The sequence below is a fragment of the Trachurus trachurus genome, assembly GCF_905171665.1.
Source record: "Trachurus trachurus genome assembly, chromosome: 5".
Taxonomy (NCBI): domain Eukaryota; kingdom Metazoa; phylum Chordata; class Actinopteri; order Carangiformes; family Carangidae; genus Trachurus; species Trachurus trachurus.
Genome location: NC_139896.1, coordinates 16,663,013 through 16,689,352, shown reverse-complemented (window position 1 = coordinate 16,689,352; position 26,340 = coordinate 16,663,013). Strand labels below are relative to the sequence as shown.

The 26,340-nt window shown below is 40.8% G+C and overlaps 1 protein-coding gene across 2 annotated transcripts in view; it reads left to right on the top strand.

Annotated features, from left to right (window-relative positions):
• The window catches only part of phf2 (PHD finger protein 2), a 29,662-nt gene extending 14,491 nt beyond the window's left edge, over nucleotides 1–15,171 (top strand). The window contains exons 7-22 of one of the 2 annotated variants that reach the window (XM_083971644.1): nucleotides 92–254; nucleotides 979–1,066; nucleotides 1,359–1,465; nucleotides 2,735–2,826; nucleotides 2,961–3,050; nucleotides 3,562–3,918; nucleotides 4,039–4,155; nucleotides 6,164–6,279; nucleotides 6,492–6,670; nucleotides 6,982–7,049; nucleotides 8,215–8,381; nucleotides 9,264–9,553; nucleotides 10,371–10,466; nucleotides 10,544–10,653; nucleotides 10,737–11,052; nucleotides 12,831–15,171. In XM_083971644.1, coding sequence (XP_083827770.1) covers nucleotides 92–254; nucleotides 979–1,066; nucleotides 1,359–1,465; nucleotides 2,735–2,826; nucleotides 2,961–3,050; nucleotides 3,562–3,918; nucleotides 4,039–4,155; nucleotides 6,164–6,279; nucleotides 6,492–6,670; nucleotides 6,982–7,049; nucleotides 8,215–8,381; nucleotides 9,264–9,553; nucleotides 10,371–10,466; nucleotides 10,544–10,653; nucleotides 10,737–11,052; nucleotides 12,831–12,919 — 2,445 coding nt within the window. In that variant the 3' untranslated portion in view covers nucleotides 12,920–15,171. Of the gene's footprint in view, nucleotides 1–91; nucleotides 255–978; nucleotides 1,067–1,358; nucleotides 1,466–2,734; nucleotides 2,827–2,960; nucleotides 3,051–3,561; nucleotides 3,919–4,038; nucleotides 4,156–6,163; nucleotides 6,280–6,491; nucleotides 6,671–6,981; nucleotides 7,050–8,214; nucleotides 8,382–9,242; nucleotides 9,554–10,370; nucleotides 10,467–10,543; nucleotides 10,654–10,736; nucleotides 11,053–12,830 lie in introns of both variants that reach the window. The other variant, XM_083971643.1, reaches the window with a different exon arrangement.
• Nucleotides 15,172–26,340: the final 11,169 nt, after the last annotated feature.

The following is a 26,340-nucleotide window of genomic DNA, read 5'->3' as shown; positions in this document are numbered from 1 at the left end:
CACTGATTTTTCTTCAAGAGGAAATGTGGGATACATTATCTCTCCCCCGTGATGATGATGCCAGAAAATCTGATTGCGCTTGTATTTGCAGGGAGAGAAGATCTTCTTCCTCATCAAGCCCACGTCTGCCAACCTGTCTCTGTACGAGCGCTGGAGGTCGTCATCCAATCACAGCGAAATGTTCTTCGCTGACCAAGTGGACAAGTGTTACAAATGCACTCTGAAGCAAGGCCAGACTCTGTTCATCCCGTCAGGTCAGAGCTACAGTCAGGTCAAAAGTACAGGAGAGAGTGTGTGTGTGTGTGTGTGTGTGTCTTTCCTGCTGCTCAGATGTGAAGATTTGCCGCTTCTCTCTTTTTCATACTAAATGAAGTGAAAATGATATCTTTGGGCTTTCTGCTGTTTTTCTGCCAGATGATAAATTGGGAAGTGTCACAATGGGCTGGATAAATTGATGGATGAAAAGTTTATTTTCAAAATCTATCAAGAGAAATCAGTGTTAATTTTTTAAAACTTGATTGTGGTTTTTTTCTTTTTTCTTTTTTTATTCCTTTTTTTCTCTTTAATGAAAATGAGGTGGGTGATATGGTTATAATCCATACAACACATTTTCCTCAAGATCTGTCAAAACATGGAGGAAACTGCCAACAACAGGGATGTCTGCTTTTGACAAATCCAGCAAATAAATCAAACTAATTAATTACATTTATGCATAATCATAAAGACATACTTGATTAGTCCAAGTGCTGCTCTTTATTTATACAGTAGTAATTACCACACAGTCTAATACATACAAAGATTTAAAGAATAGTTTTTTATTGCTGGTTGCTAAATTAAATAAAAGTAAATAGAAAATAAAATTTCAAAGTAATTGTAATTAAAAAAAACAAAAAATCCCATATTACTTTTATTTACAAATTTGGAATTCATTAATTTTCACTTATTTGTAATCACGGGTTTTTGTTTCTTCTTTCTCAGGTTGGATCAATGCAATACTGACCCCGGTCGACTGCCTGGCGTTCTCCGGACACTTCGTCCACAACCTGAGCGTGGAGATGCAGATGAGGTTGGGACGACTGTCTCGCTACACACTCTTCCTTTCTGCTGCTGCTCTGTTGTCACTGTGTTTTGTAATTGTCCTAATTTGGGGGGGATTTAGTGTTTCTCAAAGGTCTTGGCTACTCAGTAGTTTCCACTGGGTTCACATTTAGGACTTGGTTTTAGCTCCAAATTCCACCAATCTGTTTGTGAATTCTCCACATTTGGAAATAGCTTGTGAACTGCATAGTTTGCTGCAATAAACCTGTTGGTAATAAGTGACAGTGTTTAGCTGAAAGGTCTCGGTTTATTCTCCTCAGAGCGTATGAAATCGAGAAGCGGCTCAAGGTCAAAACTCTCACCCCCTTCCCCAACTTTGAGACGGCGTGCTGGTATGTGGGACGGCATTTCCTCGAGCGATTCAAAGGTGAACCTTTAAATCATTTTTTAAGTATTTATAGATGTAACTTTTTGCTCTTAATATGTGGTGTTTCAGTGTAAATGTACATCCTTGTGTAACTCACCATTTCTACTGAAGAATGCATGAAAGCAGAGAAAACACAAACACTGTCAGAAATGTCTTTTTCCAAGCCGCACCAGCGTATGGCTGCGTGTCTGCTGCACAGATGAGGAGCTGGATGCTCTAATATTATTTCAGTCATTAAATCGCTGAGTTCACAGATGATTAGCTTCAAAAGATTTGGCCCGGCTAGAATCATTTGCTCCATTACAAGCCTGTGTTTAAACTCCCCTCAGCTGGCTTGGGCCAATTGTTTATGTTTCCACCATTTTCTATGAATGTGTGTGTGTGTGTGTGTGTGTGTTAAAACCAGGTTGCTGTTGTGTGTGGTGCACACTACTTCTAACCCACAAGGCCTCACCATTAATATACCATTATTCCTTTTAACGTCAAGGTCAGGAAAGAGACTCCCCTCACTGTTGCTGCTATTTTGTCTTGATCTTATTAATAATTTCCTGTTTTGGTTGTAAATCCACTTCATTTCAAAGGGGCTACTTAGATATCTGGACTGTTGTTTTCTGCCATTAAACTCAAATTAAAGAGGAAATCCACATTAAAACAGAGTTTACATAATTTCTCATAAATCCAGTCTGTAATTGCAGAAATTCAATCTGGACATAGTCAGTCATAAAGAGATGCAGCGTGGAGCTGTAACATCCCGACTGCAGCTCTGTGTGTGTCACTCAGGCCAATATCAGTGTGCCGTAGATGTAGCGCAGAGAGATATGATTGATGGATCCATTTCATTTTCCAACAGAGAACTGAGAGTTTGTTCCGTTCGAATACATTTTCTCTGGTGTTGTTATTTTTCTAAAACATCAAATATTGATGTCAGACTCCTGGATCCTTCAGGTTAAAGCAGTGACTACCAAGGGCCCTACGCTGACGCAAATTAGACACATGATAGGACCTTTACTGCTTTTTTATATTTATTTATCAAGAAGCCGTACATTCTGTCATTTGAGGAACCCTTTGGATCCCAAGGCCCCACTTTAAGAAACTCTGAGTTACAGTATGAAAGCTTTGTGTTTGTGATCAGCACAGACATGACACAGAGCTAAAAATAGTTATTGCAATTACAACAAAAAAAACTGGTTTATGTTAATGGGTTTGACTTGTCACAGTTTAAAAGTCACAACTGATTTAATGAAACCGTTTTCATTTCTTCCTCTCTAGGTTTACATAAAGCAAATAAGCAACCAGCTTCATATCTGATCCATGGTGCCAAAATCATCAATGGAGCCTTCAGAGCTTGGACTAAAAAGCAGGTGCGGTTACGATGATTTATTGTGTGTGCGGGTGTGTGTACTGTGTATGTATACTGTTTCCTAGCTGTGATACTGGTGTCCACCTGTCTAATGTTATAAAAGTGATGATGGTCTGTCCGTTTACCTCCTGACAGGCCCTCTTGGAGCATGAAGATGAACTTCCAGAGAACATGAAACCATCGCAGCTCATTAAAGATCTTGCCAAAGAGATCAGACTGTCGGAGGTATTTTGAATGTATTTAAATTTAACGGGATCGATTGGTCTCTAGTTTGTACTATAAGAACATCGCCTCCTCCACCTTAGCTCAGCTCAGCCAGATTAGCCTTGTACAGCATAAAAGTACTTCTGTTCCACCAAAAACAAACAGTAGTTAACCAGTGTTTGAGAACAGTTCTGACAAAAACATTATTCCAGAGCACAAAAACAGTCGTCACTTCCAGTTTTAACAGTTATACAAAAATAAATGTTTCTAATGGATTTGATACATCTCATTTAAGCGTGACCTCTACAGTTGATCACTCATACAAGTCTTTAAAATAAATATATTTAACAGAAGACAGATAAATCAAGTTGATTCTGATGCTTTTTTGAAACATTAGACCTAAAATAAATCTCTTATTATGTCAAAATGTCAACAGATAACAATTATAAGAGCTTGAATTAATTCAAATTGTCTTTGTCAGTGTTTTTGTTATTTATCGTGGTGACAAAATCAAATCTCGCTCCACTTGCAGAACGCAACAAAAGCCATCAAGAGCGAGCCCAGCATCAAGGTGCCCGTGGAGGAGCCGCCATCCACCCACTCCGAGCCCGAGGAGCCCGTTTCCCCGGCCCACGTCCCCTCACCCAGCAGAGAGAAAGGCCGGAAGAAAGCTTCCAAACCTCCGAAGCCTCCGAAGCCTCCCAAACCCCCAAAGATGCCCAAGGCCCCCAAGCCTCCGAAGGTGCCCAAGGTCAAGGAAGGAGGGAAGAAGAAAGCAAAGAAGGCGAAAGAGTCGTCGCCGCCGCCTAAACCCTCCAGCTTCGCCGCCCTCGAGTCCCATGCAAAGGACATCTTGAGTAAAATGGACCAGCCGACGAAGAAGACGAAGGTGAACAGGGTGAAGTGAAAGACGATGATAGCTGAAATACAAACTTCAACTCTTCTACTGTTGCAGATGATTGTTTTCTGGTATTAATTGTGTCCTTCTTCAAATCTTTCCATCCTCCAGGCTGTGAAGAACGTGCTGAGCATGTCAGAGAAGGAAATTTCAAAGCAGAACAACGTGGAGAAGTTTGAAATGAGAGAGCAGAATAAAAACAAGACTGAAGCAAAATGGAAGTATAAGGTAAGATCATTTCAGCTGACAAGTTATTATTTAAAACCAATCGCTGCTTGTTGGCGGCCAAAGTAAATAGCATCACTATCTGTTAAAGGTTAAAACAAAAAGTGAAAGTTGCCTCTTAAAAGAAGTCTCCACACGTTTGAAGGTTACGACCCCCAACAAATAAACAGACAAATGTGCAGAAATGTCCAGAAGCGATTTGCACACTTCACTTCAAAGCAATCAGCTAAAATAATGATGTGGCCGAGGTTGCACGTCGAAGGCCTGCAGCTCATCAGAGCTGCTCCAGAAACATCCAGAGTTTACCTAATGAAATGATGCTATTTCCATGCCCACCGTGCAGAGTATTTACACATGCTTCCAAAAAAAGAAAAGTTTTCTCTGCCATTACTGCTGAACGACACGGGGAGGCCTGTCACAGCACAGTGTCATTTAGCTGAACAGAGACATTAAAGGGTTTTAGTTTCACGGAAAATTCAGTGTCAAACGTTTGCAGTCCCTCCATCCAGCTGCTCCGTCACGTCAGGCCAAACATTTGCAGATGGAGCAGAGATGCTGTTAGCTGTTAGCCAAGGTCATCGTGGACCTGATCTTCATTTAGCGATCATGGTTGAGGCGCTTCACAGCTCCGCCACTCAGAGTGCGCAGGGCAATTAGGTCCTTTACTGCGCGTTAGCGTTAAACAAAAAACGGGCGAGACAGGGTGAAGTTTGGGTTTGAGGTTACACCGTGTTGTCACATGCCTTTAATTTAAGAGGCAAAATTGTTGAGAAGTGAATATTTGAAAATGTGTATTCTTGGATTTCACTTAATTACATAGTCTGCTCCGTAGTGATTTCCATGGCAGCCGTTTGACTCAGTAGATTTAGTTTAGTTTACAGTGAGCCACAAAATGTCTCAAGTGAATATCATCTATGGAGATTAACATCATGATGATTTCAGTCTTTTTAGCAGTAATGTTATTATTGTCATCAAATTACTCCCGTCTAGATTTTTTTTTCTTTACAAGCGAGTGAAGAACAGAACCATCGCTTCATTTCCACACACTTACCTTCATGTGCTTGGATTCATTTTAATTATGAGTCATTTGATCACGTTTTTTCATCTTATTCCTGGTAAAGATTTTTTTGTGTGTGTGTGATTAGGGCTGTAAGAATCATTCACGTAGGAGGGATTGAGTTTGTTTCCAGAGCATTAACATCATCAGACAAGCGAGAATGTGCTGAATTGAATCTTTCTGATGATTAATAAGTATCAGCTACCATAAAGCTACCATTAGTTAAATTGAATTAATAATACCTTAGGACCAGTGACAACAGGAAATAGATTGTTATATATATTTAGAGCAACATGACCAGAGCCATTTTCCACTTTGGACTTTTCTATTAACTGGTTTTACTTTTTCCTCATAAAGCACTTTGTACTGTACCTCCGTTAAGAAATAAGGTTTATATATTTATTATATTATTATTATTGAATACAACGAAATGTATTGATGCCAGATACATAAAAAATCAATCTATAAATCTTGGAAAAAACTATAAAGTATAAGCTGGGTAAAGCCAACTAAACTAAACCCAGCAAGCAAATTATAATGAATAAAAAAAAAAACCTTTGTTATTATTTATTGATTGTGTTTTATTGTTGTATTTATAGCAATAAAACAATTTCAGCTTCCTCAGAGAGTTGTGTGTCTGTAGCTGCACTTAATGTGTCTGCTGTTCGCTCCCAGTGGGTTTCTGCAGGAAGATGTATGACAAAACAATGAGCTAACAGATGCTGAAGTGCAGATAAGAGAAGGGAACCGAAGAATTTGATGCCAATTTTCTGTGGTTCATCATCACCACATTTATGTTTTTACTCAACCTCAAGTCAATTGAGCCATTTCTTATCACTAAGAAAACTTGGTGATGATAAGCTACTGCGTGAGATCATCCTTAAATCCGACATGGTGGTGATTTCATTGACCTTTTGTTCTGGTTTGACACGGTCTCCCTCTTCTCTTTTACAGAACAGTAAACCAGATTCCCTGCTAAAAATGGAGGAGGAGTGCAAATTTGACAGAACACCGCTGTCAAGCAATAAAGACAAATTCAGCTTTACTATGTCTCACAAGAAAACGCTCAGGTATGTAAGGAATGGCCGTGATTATCATGTAAACGTTTCACGAAAGGTCTTCGGAGAAAGAAGCATGCAAACCCTCTCATGTGGTGTATTACGGTGATTATAGAGCTATGTGGCTATCGGTCGTCCATTAGAGCTAATTCAAGGACTTCGCACTGTGAGAGCCTGGCTGAACCTCGTATCGCTCCCTCATTGTCTTATGGTTTCCTCCTCAGCTCCAAGATGCTGAAACCTCAGACCAACTCAAGTGTTTTTGGTTCATTACAAAACCTTAAAGAGGACAAAACCAAGCCAGTGAGAGACGAGTACGAGTACGTCTCAGATGAAGGGGAGCTGAAAATTGACGAATTCCCCATTAGACGGAAAAAGAACACGGTGAAGAGAGACCTCTCCTGTGAGTATTTTGGACTTTATTACGTTTTGTGTTTCAGTTTGTTTGATCTATCAGCTGAGGGCCGGGTATCAAACATCACTGCATCCAGAGTATCAGTTACTCAGCCTGAGGGCAGATCTTATTTAGGTAAAGCTGTTTTTGCTTCATTTACTACATAAAAAAAGGTTCAAAGAGGAACCTTGTTCTAGGCCTTTGGATTCACATCTTCACTTAGTTCAATGATCGATATCCAACCTCCGACTGTCAACACTGTTCAGATTAAATAGTCTGTGTTTGGGCGCTTGCTCAGTGATCTATTTGTTTTCCTACAGTTTTGTCAGACATCAGAGAACCCATCCAGCCAGCCAAAAAACCAAAGTTTCAACCCCTGGTGGCCAAGGTGCGTACAACATTTTGTTTTCATATGCAGCTAATATTTGACTTCTTTGTAATCTCATTATTCCACATTGTGAACATCGAAACTTCTGTTGACAACCAAGTGTTTACAAGTGTTTGTTAAACACTCGTGATGTTTTTATATGATACAAGACACGATGAGTGAAATAATCATCAGTGCTATGACTGAGTGTTTCCACCTTGAACTGCAGCGAAAACAGTGACAGAACACAGATTTATTAATACGTCACAAACCTAATGAGCCAATCATGCCAATTTGTGAGGAAGGGGGCGAGGCTAAATAAACCTGATACTGTATCTCGTCAGTGCAGAGAGTTACCACGTCAAACAGCATTAAGAAAAGATGGTAACTGTCCTCGCTGTCCTGACACGTCTACAGGTCCAGATTTTTTTTTTCTTTTACTTTTTATGTGTGAGGGGGGAACAAATCAGAATTGAGGGGAGTTCATAGGAGTCCAGGGGCAAGTTCACATGAGCTAGAAAAATTCTGCATTGCTCCTTTAAAAGCTCAGACTTCAGCAGAAATCTGAAAATGCATTCTGGATGAATCAGAGCTCGAGGCTCCTTAAGCCTCGGACCACCACACACTGATGAGGGAAATAGCTGCGGCGTGAAGAGAGGAAGAGGAAGAAACAGACTAATACCAGATGCTCTTATGTTTACTAATGAGAGGTCACTGGGAACAATATCATAACCTTGATGTGCTGTTTCACTGGCTATTCTCACTCAGCTTTAACTCCACGTCCAACTTAGCCGGAGTCACATACTTGACTCGAGCCACATCCAAGGCTTTATGGGTAAAGCAGGCAACTGCCCCGGGGATCCACGTTCTCAGAGAGGCCCCAGATTTATTGTGTTTCCTGGTTTGCTGTAATTTTTTATTAAAGGTAAATTACTTGTGGAAAAAGCTCCAAAGTTCCAAGGATATATGTAATCTAAATACATTTATATTAAGCTAAATAACCACAAAAAGGGGGTTGGGAGCATGGTGCAGCGCCCCCTGGTGGGAGAGTCTGGCCAAAGATACACAATAAACAAGAGGGAGAAAAGAAAATACACAAAAAACAAAATAGCTCTAGTCTGTATGTATCCCATTGAGCTGTCACTCATGTCTGTTTCCACTGTTTCCACTCCTCTTCCAAAACCAGAGCGCGGACTCCTCAGACGAAGAGACTCTGCACATAGACACAGAGGCCAAGCCTGAGGTCAAGAGTCGAAACTCTAAGGTCAAGAAAAAGGGCGGCAGCGCTGCGGGGATCCTCGACCTGCTGCAGGCGAGCAAGCAAGTGGGTGGGATTGACTACAGCGCCAACAGGTAGACTGCCCCCTCCCCTGACATCACATCCTTTCCCCATCACTTCTTTTCCATCAACACCAACGGGACACACACACACACACACAAACACACTCGAGTTGCAGTACATGCTCAGCGTTTGCGCCCTTAATGGATCCCCCTGGACCACTTTAGGTCCTTATGCTCCTTAATGGGCCGACGCACTGACAAACAAATGGTCCGCTCAGTGGCCAAATAACTGGATGAAAAAGCTGAATTTTATAACTTTGCTCGGAGCTGAAAAATCAACCGGCGACTGAGGCAACAATTTATGCAGATTCTGTCAGCAGTTTGTGTTAAGTCAATGTTTGTTTCACTGCGTGTTAATCTATCAAACGCTGCGCGGCCCCCAGGCTTTTCCCTTTTTCCCTTTTTGCCGTTTGCTGTTTCGTTCAGCTCTTGATGGTCTGTTTCCACCACACTGAAAGCTACAAATGAGCAAAACATTGGCTGAAATATGTTAATTTCTCAAATTGTTTTGGTGCTTTGAAGCGGGAACTCTCTGAGCGCGCGGAATGAAGTGACCACAGTCCATTACAGCAGCTTGATAGTCACTCTGCTCACTGTTGCAGATAATACCTTTAATATTTGTGTGGACATTTTTCCTTAACTGCCCCACAAGGTGATAACAGGTCTGTGGAGAATATTTCATCTCGACAGTTTTACTTTGCTCTCCCAGCTGTCAAATGCTAATGATGCTTAATAGCACAACTGCTGACATTGACAATGGACGTCAAAGCCTTTTTTCAGTTCATTTTTCTCAGTGGCTCTTCTCCTCTGCCGGCATGTTGACCGCTGTGTAATGGCTGCGTTGTTGTGTATTTCTTATTGACGTACTTACAGTCAGCCACCTGCATCTCCCAGCACACAGGAGGCCATTCAGGGCATGCTGTCCATGGCCAACCTGTCGTCTTCAGACAGCTTGCAGCAGCCTTGGAGCAACAGCCAGTCCAAAAACAATAGCCAGCTGAAGAGCAACTCGCACGGCACGCAGGTCAGCAAGAAGGGCGGCGGCGGCGGCGGCGGCGGCAACAACAGCAAGCGGCCCACCAAGCGGCTCCCCAAGAAACCCAGGAAAAGCAGCAGCATCGAGAGTCTGGACTATGACGACGACCAGGATCACATGGACGCGTGCTTCAAGGACTCGGATTACGGTGAGCACCGAAACGCCGACTCGCTCTCCCTGCTCCTGAGCGAGATCAGGACGGTGTCACTGGGTTATTTTTTGAGCAAATCAATGAGAAAATAATTATCTGCCTTGATTCTCACTGCTGCTAACAGTTGCTGTTAAAAACAGATTGACCCTGATGGATCAACATGTGGGTTTTAATTCTAAATTTGCACTGCAACTTTTCATTAGGACGGGATGATAGGGTTGCTGTTTATTTTTCATGCGTTCTTTCCAAATCCGCCCTTTCGTGTTGCTCCAATTTGTGATCTTTTTCCTCTGAAACGTTTTCTTTTGTGAATCCCATCCAAACACAGCTGTTTGGACCCTCCCAGCTTGTTAATAAGCCATTAACACAAGTTCCGAATTGTTGTTTTACATCCTTTTTGAACTTCTAATTAGGGTCTAATTAGTTGTTCGTAGCACGAACATTCTCGCTCTGAAATCCTCAGGCCAGCGTGAAGCTCTTCTCACACACTGGCACTGGGCTCTGCTTTTGTAAACAGCCCATTTTTTATCTTGATCATCCAATTATCAGATATTAAAACCTCTAGATTGTAATGGTTGTGCTGTGAGCAGGAGGAGAGAAGGGGGCATGCAACAGCTGTCTCACAGCTGTCCTGCATGCTGTCACTGGAAACCTCCGCCATTTTGGATCATCGGAAAGCAGAAATTAGTTCACTCAAGTCACATTCATTGCCTTATAAATGCAACAATTGGCATCTTCTGTTTTATCTTGTCCAATTTTCTCTTTGAAAACCACACATGCATGACGTCTTAGTAATTGGTTCCATTTTTTTCAGTTTACCCTTCGTTGGAGTCCGAAGAGGATAATCCTGTCTTCAAATCAAGATCCAAAAAACGGAAAAGCAGTGACGACACTCCATACAGCCCAACAGGTAAATACAGGCATCACCAGAGAACGTCGGTCACTTTATGTATTAAATTCTAAGCATTTATATGGATCTCATTACAGCCCGTGTAGGACCCTCAGTTCCTCGGCAAGAGCGGCCGGCGAGAGACGGAGCCCGAGTCGCCTCCATAGAAACGGGTCTGGCAGCAGCTGCAGCAAAACTTTCTCATCAGGTTTGTCATTCGGCGATATTTTCACACGACACTGCTCAGAATCCCTGTGAAGTGTTCACTCAACAAACATTATGTGTCGATAGGAGGAGCAACAGAAAACCAAGAAGAAGAAGAAAAGCACCAAAAAGAAGGCAATAGTAATCGAGGAGCCCCCAAAAATCTCTCAGGACAGTAGCTCGCCAGAGCACAATCTTGACTCCCAAGACGGCAGCCTGACAGACCACGAGTTCAACACTGGAACAGTCAAGTCGCCTGGGGGGCCGCAGCCTATGGCACCCGGCGTCTTCCTCAGCCAGAGGCGACCATCCATGTCCTCTCCCAACAACAGCACCAACTCCACGAGCACCAACAGCAGCAGCGTCGCAAAAGGGGATCGCGCGGGGTCGGCGGACGCCAAAGGTGAGCGCTGATAAAAGCATTAGACAGAAACAGTATCACAGCAGCAAAGCATCACATTTAAAAAGGGATTTTGTGTGTAGTTTCCCTTTATCCTCAGCCTACAAAGAAGACAGTGAACATGTTACATAAACCTGCTGAGCATCAGTAGTGAGGATTGTCAGTCTGAGTATGTCAGCCTGCTAATGTTATTATCACTTAGTTCAGATATCTACAGTCTGACAGCTTCTTGCATGACTGTAGACGGCTTTGTCAGAGTTCAAACCCTAAAGGGTCAGGAGAACTTAACCGTGTTTGTGGTGGTTTATTATTATTAAGATGATGGAGCTGTAATTGCAGACATTGTGTCATGACCACACCCACACGAGTCCAGCTCAGTGCGCTCTGTAATGAATCCACCTCTGTGTCAATCAGGTCTGATTGCTCCCATATTGACTTTAGGTCATCGCTGGACCAAGATTATCAATTGTCTCATAAAGCGCATTGATATCTTTTGTTTTCTAGATACCAGTGTTAACCAACAATGTGCAGAAGGGGTGGGGTTTTGCTGCTAAATGATATTAACCTGTTAGCACTTTGTCCAGTGGTGCACGTCCTGAAGGGAGTAGGTTTACTGAAGCGTATGGAACTTGACCCATAGGGGGCGCCACAAAAACATGTTCCTCCAAACCCAGTGGACAGAAATACATCAGTTCAGGTGAACATGCTTTGCGGCCAAGTATTAAATGTGCTATATTGATAAGTGCAAGTAAGGCGTGGCCTATATTAAATCATAACTCAACATGAAGTCTCATTCAAATCCAATTAGGAAGGGACAAATGTCGATCTTTCTGTTGGGCCTGGAATAACCTCTGCCTGAACAGGCTTCTTTAAAAACATTCTGATATCACAACTGTTTTTCATCCCTAGGCTGCATGTGTAGGCTTTAAAGCTTTTGTGACATATGGAATTTGGGTAACAACTTTAAAGGTCCATAAATTCCCTAATCATCATAATTTAGTACTAATTACAGCGAAAATGTCAATATGGAAACTTTCAATTACTCAGATTTAAAGGTCCAATCTTTGATTATAAATACATAGTTCTGTATTGTAACTGTGGAGGTGTTAAAGCCTCAGTCCACAGAGAAATACAAAAACAGTCTGTATTCAGCAACTGATCCTCAAAACAGGCTGGCTGGTGTAACTTTGTGATGTCATGACAAATCAGTCACCACCCTCAGCTGTGCCACAAGCCCCGCTCACCAGGACCCACCAGCCACCTTTGCAAGTCATTCAGAAAAATAGTCAGAGAGGCTCAAACAGGCTGAATAAAGTTCAGCAATGAAGTAAATAATGAATATTTCCTCACTTTGAAATAGAGACATTATTTTCCCTGTAGTTCACTTTTCTTTCTCTCCTATTTATTTTGTGGCTTATTATGATTTTACATCCACATCACATTCATTTACACAATGTGTGGTCTTTCATTATTCCAGTCAAAATTGATGCGATTATTGACAAAAATGATATACATTTCTGTTGCTGTTATTATCATCATTATTATTATTATTATTATTATTATTATTATTATTATTATTATTATTATTATAAGAAGAAACAGAGCATGAAGGTGGAGAAGAAGAAGGAGACTCCTTGCTAGTGAGCATGGATGTAAACAAAGCATGTTTCAGTCATACTAACAGGTTATATTTTGTCACTGCACCAGCAGCATTAACACTCCCACTGGGCAACCCATCTTATTATCTGTCTCTTCTTGTTTTTGTTTTTGTTTTTCCACAGCTAAGCGGCTAAAGAAAGGCATGGCAACAGCCAAACAAAGACTTGGAAAGATTTTAAAGATCCATCGAAATGGAAAGCTCCTCCTGTAGTATGCAGCAGACTGTTGTAGGACTGGGAATCCATGCGCTGGGTCCTGTCCCAGCCTCACCCCCTGTTCACTGATTAAAGCCAACAACTGAAAAAAAAACTGAGACAAGACGGGGGAAGAAGAAAATCATGCATTTTTTCAATTTCTAAGAAGAACATCACTCAAATAGGTTTTTGCCTCTACTTATACTTTATAACTTTCAGATATTAAAGTGTACAGAACCTACTATAAATATTTTTTAAGAGAACATGTCTCATTTTACTACAGCTGTCAGTTTATCAGGGGTTGCTAAAACATGAAGTAGAAGTACATTGCAGTCATTCCAAGATTTTTGAAAGTATCCCTTGCATGTATTCAGTTGCATGTGCGCTTTTGGTCAGGGTTTGGGGATTTTACACGTTAATTCCTACTATATGGATGCAGCTTATCATTGCAGCACTGATGAACGGCGAGCAAGATGGAAAAATTCACGTCCTTCCTGCCTTCCCAAGCCAAGATTCTGCAGAGCGTGGTTTTGTTTGGAGTCAACTTGAGCATTTATCCCTTTATGTTAACACTTAGATTTTGCAGAGCACTATCCGCGCTGATATTTATTTATTCGTCTTGAGTCATAGAAAGGAAATGAACAACTGTAAAGCACAAAGTGAATCATGAATAACCGCCGTGTGTCAAACTGCAGCAGTGTCCGAATGTTTCTTGCAGTTAAAACATGAGGTAACTTAAGACTAAGTGGCCGTGAAGGCCCCGATGAACAGGATTCGGTGTGTTGGGACATGAAAAGCATAGGATTTGTTACACTACTACGTGGGACCTGTAGCTAATGATAAGCCTCATCCATGTCAGGTCTGCAGTTGCATGGGGATACTTTCTCTCTTCTTTTGCTTTCACAGGCAGCACCGACAACTTAGACTCATCTCTGCATTTTTACGGCTTCACACAGTACAGTATATAGAATGTAGCTTGTACATAGCCTTTTAAATTACTACTTTTTGTATCTTTTCTCCTTAAGGCTTAATTCTACATTTTTACCGGTTTTGCTAATTATGAATAAATGAATAAATATATATATATATGGATATACATATATAGTCCTAATATTTGAACTTTTATTTTGTTTTTGGCTTTTTGGTTTTTATAGCAGAGATTCATTTTTAACTTTTTTTTTCTCCCCTCCACCCCCCCTTAGATTTAAAGGTGTTGCCTGGAAAACAACTGAAGAAATGATACATTTATTGTCATATGGCCTTACATACACAAAGCTAATTGTATTGTGATTCTGTTTGAACAAGAGACGAAGCTTTGAGGAAAAATTATATAAAAGGACAAAAAAAAAAAAAAAAAAAAACACTTAAAGTTTCTATGACCAGCCTCTTGTTTGAGTTCTAGTATCCTGAAGGGTTTCGGAATTATTTTACTAGCACCTTGTGAAGTGTTTATGTGTCAGTGATGTAATTTATTAATGTTTGTAGCTTTTTTATACTTGTACAATTCTTAAGAGTTTTTGTTTTGAATATTTCATCAACTTGTGAAATCTCCCTTAGCAGAAAATCTTTGTGTTTTTTTCTTTCGTTTTTTCTTTTTCTTTCTTTGGGATGTGTGCGTGTATGTATGTGATTGGGAGGCATCAAAAACATTTTACACATTAGATTCTATGTTAGCAAACTTTTCTTCTTTTTTTTTTTTAAATTTCCATCCTGTCTTCACTCAGTGTCAATGTTATCATGACGTCATGGTAAACATTTTCAATGTGACATGTTATTATTGTTAATATTATAGTTCTAAGCAGATGCGTCCATGCCTCCTCACGCCGTTTCATTTCGTTTGGGACATTTTGAACATGGATTAATGTGCTATACTCTATAGCAGCAGTGTTTTAGTCACAGATGTAAACCATGCGTCCACTTCTCAGTAAGGAGATGCGCTCTGATCAAATTCTGCCAGTGGGACATATTTTCAGGTTTTTATTTGTACAATATGTGTGTTGCTTTGTCGTGGTTTATTTTTGTATGTCCAACCTATTAAATGCATCCACTGTGCCAGGACAGTGAATGATACCTGTTGTAGCTGTCTTCCCTTACTGTTATTTACAGTACTAGTAAGTATTTACAATCCTTTTTGACCTGAATCTATATTTTTCTGTATTTAGACAATTCTGTTTGAGATCATGGCTCACTTTTTTAAGACACAGAGAAATGGCAAATTCAGAGGAGCAAACATATTGTTGTTGAATGATATGATTGTCCGCCTTGTTTACTTTTGCAATACAGTTATTGTGGAAAACCTACGTTGTAATGTGTTCCTCTCCCACCTGTGACAGCTGATGTGACGGCTTCTGTGGTGACGACTAAAACAGTTTTTTTTCCCCCCATGCTTCATATTGTCATACTTTAACGTTGCCGCGTCAGATCCAGCACCACACCGATCACAAACTGACCTGACTGTGGCGTTTTCAATATGATAGTCAGCTTCCAGCTTAATCTTCTGGACTCTGTCTGGGATCTCGACTCCTAGAGCTTCAGCAGCTATACTTTTAGCCAAGTCATTAATTAAAACCAAGCCAAAGTCAACACCATTAAAACTGTATTAACATAAAAGTGCTCTCAAGTAGTCAGACCAGACCCTTTTTTTTTATTCAAATATGCCCTTTCACTGTCCTGAGCAGCTGTTTCAAAGTTCAAATGTAATGGACACAGAAATGCATACAGGATCTGCTTTGGTCCGGAAAAAACACATTTTTCCCATGTTTACATCTAAATCTCCTTCACAAAATTTGACCGTGTTCTTAAATCTGTGATCAGGCGGCCACAACCACTGTCAAAAGGCTGAAGCAACAGCGAGTCTGTGCCACTAGATGGAGTCAACAAATATATGAATAGCACATGATGCATGTTTTTAAATCAGCTTAATGCAATAATGTTCAAGTAGACCACAGATGTAGATGTCTTGTGTGATCTGCATTTACATTCACTCACTGCAGCTTTTAATATACATGTTGGCACTGTTGGTCTGCTCTGTGTGAATTTTTTATTTCTACTACATCCAGATTGTTGCGAGCATAATTACAGAAAACTAGTTTTAAAGAGGGAATGTGAACATCAATGAGGAGATGTTAATAAAATTAGTTACAGTTCATTTAAAATCAGTGTCGCCAATAAAAATAATTCTTTCTTTGTGCAATTAAAGGCTGATTGCATAAACGTAGAGATGATGTGATGCCTTTATACATTATGCTGCTTGATTCCCATTGTTTTAATTCCAGCCTAACACATCTGGACACAATTGATTTTTTACCAAAATAAAAGCAGTGTGGTGATTTTTATGGGAATCTGCATTTCCCCTGAACAGATGTTTTATTCAGTTTCTCAATCAGATCTGTGTGTGTGTGTGTGTGTGTGTGTGTGTGTGTGTGTGTGTGTGTGTGTGTGTGTGTGTGAATGGGATCCTTAGGGGGGAGGGGATGGGGGCACTGAACCTGCATGGCTGTTAAAGGTCGTGATCCTGTTTCCACCCTGGCGAGCATCAAAGTGAGTTGTTATTGTTAGCTAATTGTTAACACAAGAACGTGAAGTGCGCCGACATCCAGTGAATGAAACAATCACACAATTTGTCCTCTCAGGATCATTTTCACACACTGACATGAAAGCGAGTTCACGCCGCGATCAAAGTGGAAGAAAAGTTACATTCCAGTTTAGAAAGTTAAAAGTTGTGCGGAAACTAAAGTTCAGGTGAAAAACGCTTTAACAAAACCTTCAAACTGAAATGTTTAAGTAATAGTTTAAGTTATATTTTTAACCTCTGGTGCTTTTCGTCTATTTTTCTTCCTGTTGCAGGCAGTTGCTGAGATTATTTGAACAAAATGTGAGTGTGACATATGAAAGTAAACTCAAAGTCAATTTAGTGCAAACAATCTCCAACTCATCTATTAATGTTTGTCCATATTTGAGGCCTTAAGATATTATTTTCTTAAAAGCAAATGAACCTCCACGGCTGATGTAGGAACCATATTTCAATCTATTTTCAAATGCAAATGAAATTATTTAATTTGTTTTAAGTTATTTTGATAGAATTGGGGGGAACTGGAAGAGGTTAAAATGTTTTTTCTTGTTGTTAGAAAAATACATTTTTAATTCCTTTAATTTTATATATTTACTTAGATTTTTGTTGCTTTTGAATAGAAATTGAATATAAACGGAAAATGTAGAAAAACACACACCATAATGGGATTTCCTGAATCAAACACGTTCCCACCTCACCCCCTCGTGTCTTTGTCAGTTTCACCGGTGCAGTCGGTCCTCACTAAAGGGCAAGTGGGATCACAATTTAAATGTCAGTGTATAAAAAACAATGCCTGCAGAGTGTTACAGTCTAACTGCATTCATGGCCACACTGCACATGCTTAGTGATCACAGATGTGAATGGGCTGCCCTCGGTTGCTTTGAAAAACCTCCAGTTCTGTATGGGAGTCCCAAGTGGTCAAGAGAAACGTGCCATGTGAGAGATGTCTTAATTACACAGGAATGTCAGGTTAAGCTTTTGCCTTTGTGTGGCTGCGCAATGATGCAAGTTGCTAAAAGATTTTTTCTCTCTCCTCCCATTACTCTGCCTTTTCTTCTCCCCATTCCTCCGAGTTCAGGGCTGTCATTAGTAATCATATGCGGTGATTCCTCTGCCAACAGATTGGTAAAGCCGTAGAGAGCTGCCTGCAACTGTGTACCAGCCCCGGAGCGATCTCTCTCTCTCTCTCTCTCTCTCTCTCTCTCTCAATCTGTCTCACAAAGGGTCTTAGGTTGCCTGTTTTTGTGGTGGTGATGAAAAGTGGCAGACCTGGAGCTTGTGTGTCTCTGCAGTTTGGAGTTGCTCCCCGTTGTGTGGATTAACTGCTCTGTCAGCCAACAGGAACTCTTCTCAGAAGTGCAGAGAGACATTTGGCCTCAGCCGACACACACACACACACACACACACACATTTTGGTGTGCTTCCCAAAAAATATCAGCTTAATTACTCTTTCTCTTATAGTATTACAGGAGTACCCCTGTATATTTGCATTTGAGTAAGCATGCAGGTATCATCCATTGACTTGCACTGGAATCAAAGGGTGTAAAGGGTTAACGATCTGAAAGTTAAAGATCCTTCAACTACAAAGTGAGAAACGACTCCAAGTTTAAAAATGGTTGTCAGACAAAACACAGTGTTACCTCAGCATAAAAATGAGAGTTCCAAGTGCGAGTAGTGTGAACGCTGCCTGGTTTCAAGACAAACACTGAGGCTCTGTTTTATGGTGGCGTGTTTCCTTAACCTTTGGCAGGCTTAAAATTTTGGAACTGGAAAACAACACTTCATCGTTAATTTTTGACACCCGTCAAGGAAACAGCTGTCGCGAGTGAAGTGAGAGCCCACCCAAATGAGAGTATTATTAATGTGAGTGTGATCGAGGCCTCGGTGGAAAGGTTGTTTCATTCACTACCTGCTCACGAGGACAGCTGCAGTATCAGCGGCAGTCACAAGAGGGTCGGAGTGCCACCGTTGTATTTTTATTCTCTATAGTTGGCTGCACCAAAGCTTTGTTGTGTATCTAAACTCTCAACATGATAAGGAAAGAAACACACTACGCTACGCACACTGGAGCTGAGTAGAAACTGGGGAGACGGGAACAGCTGTAACATGCTTTCCTGTTTCAATCAAGAACCATTTACACTAGAAAAAGCTAATTTACTGTTGTATAAATGTGAATGTGTCAACTTCATTATGTGGTTTTATGCAATTTTGCGTTTGAGGCTGACCCATCTAATCTGGCTCAGGCTTTATGGCTGGCCCACCACCGCCGCCTGTGGTAGGTTGACAGGTGAAATACAGAGTATCATGTGATTGAGGAGGAGAGACTCAACCACATGTTTGAATCACAGTCTGATGACGAGTCAGAGACTAGCAGGTGTCTCAAAAGAATTAGCGCCGTTTTAGCATCTTATATTTGTTTCCTACTCTTTGTTAGCTTGTGAGTGTCTGAATACTGACAAAGTTTTGGGCCTATTAAGCTCCGCCTCCTGTCCCCACGAGTTGACAGGATTTGTTCCTCAGATTTGTGACATATGAAACTCTGGTTGTATGAATCTGTGTTTATGAGACTGGCATTGATTTACTGTAGTTAAAGGTGGAAACACTTACGTTTTTGTGAAAAAATTGTAGTGTTTTTAATGTTAAAAATAACTATAGCTAACATCCCAGTTACTCAGTCTGGTGGTACCCCAAACCACTTCCCCTTACGAGTTTAACCTCATAACTACATCTTGGAGCTCTGGTGAAGATGAAATATTAAAATACTTACTTACATAATTATTTATTATGGGTATTTCAGCATTATTACAAGAATTGTAGGTAAGAGATGGACACAGACTAAAACACTCAATAACTTTCTGAAATAAACTAGTTCAGATGCAGAGCGGCAGAGCAGCATGTGTGTTTTGTGCCTATTTCTGTATCTGCAATGTATTAACAACTTTCCACAGAACCTTGACTGAAATGACTCTTTCATTTCATTTCCTTTGCAAATTAACAGACCTCCTGCATCTTTTAGCATCCGCCTCTAAACCAGGGGCGTTGCTTGCCATTAAGCTCTACTGGGGCACAACTCAGTCTGAACTTACAGTACTTTGCTTATAAGCATTAAAGTATACCACCTATGTAACATGCCCCTGCTCTATACTGTACGCTGACTCATCTCTGGACACATGGAGCTGCACATGATAAAGAAATGCAATCATTTCAGAGTGGAACAGTTTCTGAGAGGATGAGGAAATAAGTGTATTTAGCACCGTTACTGCACCAAGGACTACTGACATAAACATCTACAATCTGCACTTTGTGATATATCTTTGTAAACAGAGAAACCACAACAGATGCAATGTATTTGGACTGGCCACACACAAATGCAAACATCTGTTAGCATAGCAGCGCAGCTATTTTTAGAGGATTTTGTTTATAAGAGCCCACTCCAGCAGCGTGCGGCAGGCTGGTAACAGAAAATTTGTTGGCACTGACATCATTATTGTTATTCATTATTTTTTATATATAAAATGAAAAATAGGAAATTAGATACTAGATTAGTGTAATATGAACAAGAATAAAATTGAAACAACTGTCAATCCGTGCTACTGAAATTAGCTTATCACTGTTAAATTGATTATCTTCCATTAAAGCCTGTTTTACAAGCAAACTCTATGTCATGTCAACACCTAATGCACAAGCAGTACATGCTATAAATCACTGATACAATGTTTTCAATACACATTCTCCTGCAGCTGCTGAGTGATCTTTGTAGGTTAAATCCAAATCTCTTTCTCCTGACACATCCCACGTGTTGCTCCTTGTAAATCCAGATGTTTGGGTCATGCTGCTCCCTGGCTGTGCAGCTGCCCCCTGCAGATCCTCTTATCTGGACTTTGGGCATTCCCTCACCACTCATCACTCAGAGATATGACAGTAAATCAGTGTGGTGGAATTTCACACAGTTGCAACGATGAGCTCGTCTTGGGCCCATCATCAGACAAAAATAGGCCGTAATAGAAAACTATTGCTGCAACAGCTGTCGAGGCAACTTTGATCACTGCAAAATTTAGATGTGCCCTGACCGAATCAGTTTCAACTACAGTATTAGGCAAAGATGTTGCGTTTTTTGTTTTTCCCCAGTCTCTCTTCTGTCTTTTCATTCATCCCTCAGAACAGTCTCAGCTGAGTTTCATTCATATTAAAAAATTCTTTCACCACGGACGGCTCATCGTGACCATGGAGCCTGCACAAAGTCACCATGATCCCTGGACTGCAAGCCAAGACAGTCCTGCACAGCTTGTATTACTTTGAAACTACATTGGTTACTCTGACATGCTACATTAACATTTTAGTGTCTGTTTTGTTCTGCACATACAATGTACTAACACTATAAATAATAATGACACAACCTCCTTGTAATGCACAGGACTCTAAACAGGTTCCTTTTTGGCCTCTGACGTTGGATCTGTTTCACAAGCGTGTGTGTGTGTGTGTGTGTGTGTGTGTGTGTTAGCACTGGCATCCACCACGGCTCTGTAGGAGGCAGTAATCCTCCACCTCCCCAAAACCCCTCACTGCCGCCTCCCCATGAGTCTGGCATTGCCAACCTTCAGCACGGCTGTAGCACCAATACCAATATAGCATTAGGTATTTTAATATTTGTTTTTTATTTCTTCTTTTTTACACTTTTTGCAGACCAACTGGGCCACATGTTTCTCCATGTTGATATTTGACATGTAACCAATACATCCTTGGCTGTTTTGTGGAAATAAAATCATAATCTATTAAATTTCTCTAAAATTGACATTAATATATTGGCGATTTCATATTAAAACTTTACAGAGGTTGAAGTCATAAAGTAATATCAATAAAATGACATTAGATTACCAAATGTGAAACTAATAATAATGCAGGAATGCACCATTGTATATAATTGTATGAACTATTATTATTGGTGTATTGAAGTTGTTTTTAACTGCTGTAGTTAATGACTTGTACTGTTGGTAGCTCTAACTGCACCACTGCATCATATTCTCCGTCATGTTTTGCTGCTATGATCATTAACAAACATAAACAGCCTGTTTTCATATTTGTTGCAAAAGATTTTTCACTGCATCTGACAGGTTTTGTAATTACTTTTATTTATCTTATTAGAGTTTCCTTGACCGTCAGGAGACCAGATGTAAGCACTGTCCTCACTCACTTACCGTCCTTTCAAGGTTGGGTGAGCTGGTTACACCCTGTCCTCTCACGCAAGATTTGAATTGTTTGTCCATTTTGTCGTTGTCCTACATTTCTCAGATATAAAATTGTGTATCAAGTGATCTGAATAATTTAGATTTTAGTGAGTTTTAGTGAATTAAATCTTTCTGGCTCAATATCAGTTTTCATTTAGGAGATACTTACTTGTTCATTGTTACATGCTTGTCTTCTTTCTGTTATCTCACATTGAATATATTTTGTTGAATTTATGTTGTTGCTTACTTTGATTGGAGATCAAATGAAGTGAATATGAATTGAGTTTCATTTTTCAAATGTGTCAAAAGTTAAGTTCACAGCATATGGACAACAACTGTTAAAACTCATTTAATGGTTTTCTATCAGAAATGTTGATGTCATGTGTTGTTATGACAACAATCAAATATGTTTTATAATTTCTTAAGACTTATCAGCCTATACATAGCATTATATAGCATTCACAGTCATATTAAAGGTAACAGTACTGTATTATTATTTAGAAATGTTTCATTCCTTTCAGATTACACTTAACACAGTGGCTCTGATTTCATTGTGGATGACGTGGAAATAAATTACACTCAGCTGGCACTGGGAGTCTCCCAAGTACAATTACTCTGTTTACATGCAGGACTAGGGGAGGAAAATTGCTTTTGAAAGCGCTCTTTAAGGTCATGGTTTTGCTGCTGTGCATAAGCCCAATGTTTACCAGAGTATTTTAAGGAAACTCAGAGCCACGCCACGCATCAACAAGCGTCTTAAACGCCTGCACAAAGGGCCTGTTTTTAGCCCAACTAGAGGAAATGCTCACCTAATCCTCTGAAGAGGCCTCTGTGACGGGCCCCCGCTGCCAAAGACGCTGTGAGGCCTGTTTAACAAGGTGCTGAAGTCACTTAAGCACAGAGTAAACAAACAAACAGTTCAAATCATTCGCTGCATTTCCTGGACTGGCTTTCCCAAACAGCTACGCGCACCGTGGTGCATCTACCGGCGGCGCATCCCGAGCCGCCGTGTGGTCATCTGTAATTACTCATCATCGTAGATGGGAATTCCAATGACGTGCTGCGCTCGGTGCGGCTGCATTACCCCTCTCTGAAACAAGTGGGGTTTATTTTCGAACTTCTGCTTTTTCTCCACGGCCAGATTGCCCAGGGAGATTGGCTTTCTCCGGGCTGTGTAACAGATACCATCTAAATCATTAGGGCTCATTCATTGCCATGTGCCACTCCACGGCTCAGGTTCCTGTGACCTTGAGGTCAAGCGGCTGAGAGCTCCCTGACCTCCAGCACTTCCTCCAAATATTAACAGGGTAGTTATGTAGTCAAAAGCCCTGATATAGAACATTGGTTCATTTAGATAATAGCCAATCAGGCGGAGCGGCGAGGAGTGCACTGATCTCCACAGGATGGCTGGGCCTTTATGTGGCTTACTGAGGGTATAATGACAGCTAACAGAGGAAGCGTAGGCCTCTCTGGCTGAAATTATGCGGTCACATGCCTGCTGGCTGTAATGCTTTCCTTTAACCCAGCTAAGTTGCGATCCTTATGGTGGACAAATCCAACCAGGCTCTATTATGAAGATGAATGTTGTGCAGTTATCTCGCAGACAACTGGGGTTTAATACAAGACAGCAGGGAGTTTAGAGGCCATGGTGAAAGAAGCATTTACCATGCAACCTCTGCACATGATGATAATCCAAATCATCAGCGATAAAATATTCAAATGATTTTAAAAGGAAGTTTGTATGAACCCGCTGACGTGAAACTGGAAATGATTAGACTGTGGTGTGAGACTTCTCTCCGCTCAAAGTTTGTGACTTTGTGTATTTTACCACCTTCTTTTTTTTTTGGCAGTTGTGTATTGGCCCAATGTGATCCTTGAGCAGACCGATTCCAAACCAAACAGAAATCTCTCTTGTGACAATTTACAACCAGCTGCTGCTGGATCTCTTTGCTTTTTAAAAGACAATTTTAGAGCAAGTCACATCGAAGCAATCTCAGCCCTCATCCTTACCAGTATCAGTGACCCTGATCATCCACAGACACAATATCAGATTGATGCTGCAACCTATAGGTGAATAGACAGCAACCACATTATAGTCACCTGTTTGGGCTTAATGTCCATGTGATGGAGGAGCAGAGGTGTCAGGGATGACGATGCAGAGGGAATAAAAAGCGAGGAATTCACTGCAAAAATCTAGGTTCAAACTGCAAGTGGAATAAGAAAATACGAAGTGGCTGCAGTGCAGAGTCTAGGAACTTAGAAATCAGTGTCTTGCAACAAGAAAAAATCGAACATGAAAAATCTGCTTTTCTCTTTGTTTTTCCTTGTTTTTAACAGATAAAATAATCACACCCCTCGCTTCGGATATTTTGTATTTTCTTCTTTTTACGTTTCTCTCATTTCGTATATATTTCTGTATATTTGGACACATATTATTAATTTCTGAATTTTCAAAATCCCATGTCAGCATGGGGTGTGATTTTTATTTGGAATCAGTACTATGAAGAACTGAGGCTGGTGTTCCCAATAAAGTGCTCAGTGGACATTTGTTAAAAAAAAAAAAAAAAAGTTAACGGCAGCTTTAATTAAATCGTCCCTGTCACTCATAGACATGCAGTCAGTGGTAAATGGTCAGTGCAGCAGACAGAGCTCTGTGCTCTGGATTTACATGAGAAAAGGAAAGGAAACTAAATGAGGTTTTGAGGTGAGGTTTAGGTTCTTCGATGGTTGTGTGAGATTTTAAAAGTGTCACAATGCTCACACCCACTCTGTCTGTCTGAACTGTTCCACTGGTGCAAGTTCATACAGTACACCAGCCCTCAGCAATTTGTGCATGTTAGACCTCAAACTGCAACAGAAAACAATAGGAGGGAATTATTGTTCACAGAACACAGGTTTCTTAGATAATGAGTCTTCTTTGCTGCCGTCTGACACTCCCATGCAGAGCCAGAGGAATGTCATCCTGAAGATTGAATGCATGTCAATTACAGCCACCATTCTCCTTGACCTCAGTGAGTAAATAAACACCCCGAAACCAGTCGATAATCATCACAGGCACTTTTGTCTTATTGCAGAATCTAGATGACACATGGAATCTGCATGCAGGCCGCCCTCCACTATAAATAGTCGGCAGCAATCAAACAAAATAAATGAACTGTCAGAGCACAAGTATTTACAAGCACAACAAAATTCTAAGTAATTATAAGTAAATTTGTTGCATTTCTGAGTAAGTGGTAGCAGATAGGCCTCTGACAGGGAGGCAGTGGTGTGTGACGGGCTGATTTAGAATGGTAAAGGCTGCCTGGCTTTGTGCAAAGCCTCAGCCCGAGCAGCTAAACAGCCCCACTCCACATCCCACACTGACCACATCTCAATGAGGAAGAACGCTAAAGACATCTGCAGGGCCATTACACACACTTAGCTGCACATCAAGGAGGGCCTGGCCGCTGTGCCACCTCCCGTTAAACCTCTTCCAAATGGCTATTTGTTTGTCTGCTAATTATCGTGCGTCCTCATCTCTGCTCACCGTCTGAATCCATCTTAAAGTTGAAAGTCATTTTGTGAGTTGTTTACAGACACAAGCAAATTCTGCCTGTTAAAAAAAAAATACAAAATGCGTAATGGAAAATTGACAAGTATAACCTCATACCACGCTTGTTTGAGAGGACCAGAAGAAAATTCATTATTTGGTTGAGTCAGGATGTTCGCCACATTACCGTATTTGTGCACCATATGACATGATTTATAGACAATCATGTGATAATTTACATCTTGATGGCCTCATTCATGTGGCTTATGGAGGAGGACTTGCTGATCCCGCCTCGCTGATTACAGGCTGAGCTGTGCCGCTGAAACAATGTGTGCTGCAGTGTGAGCGCCCAGAAACTCTTTATAATCACTGGCTATTTTTAGATCTTTTCGCATCTTTCATTTAGAATAACTGCGGCATTTATTCAAAGTCTCTTTTCATTGAAAATCTCTAACAAGACAGATAAACAAAGGCCAAAAATGAGCGGAGCGGAGGCTGCATCACGCAGGCGCTCAGATAGATGGATGGATGTGTTACCTGCACAAAGCTGGACTGTTTAACTAAAGAGTGTAAAAGTGGGACTTTCCAGGGCCTTGTGGCGGTGACCTCCTCCCCGCAGCCTCTGTTTGAAGCTACTCAATGGGACAATAAGCAAATGACAGATAAGGAATGATTTGCTAAAAGCAAAACCTCAAAAATAAACAAACCATTACGCCTCGCCACGGGAGAGCTGGGTTAGCGCTTCTAATTCAGGTGAATTGCAGACAAATTTCCCCTGGCTGGCACACTTACAGCTGTAATAATATAGAGAGGCTGGGCTGCAGACTGGCCTGCACAGTGTCCACACATGGCCAGAGTCTCACAACAACCCCTCACACATGGCAGACCTGACTATGGAGAGAAAATAGTGCACAGATTATGTGTTCCACAAGATTTTTACAAAAAAAAATAAGATCGTTTTAGAGGTTGGTAAAGGTTTTTTTTTCTTAGCATTTCATGGGGTAAATGTTGTAAAACACATGTAAACAATCTGCACTGGAGGCTATTTTCTCCCCATATCTGACCCGTGTGTGTGTGTGTGGGTGTGTGGGTGAGTGGTGTGTTTCTGCAGGG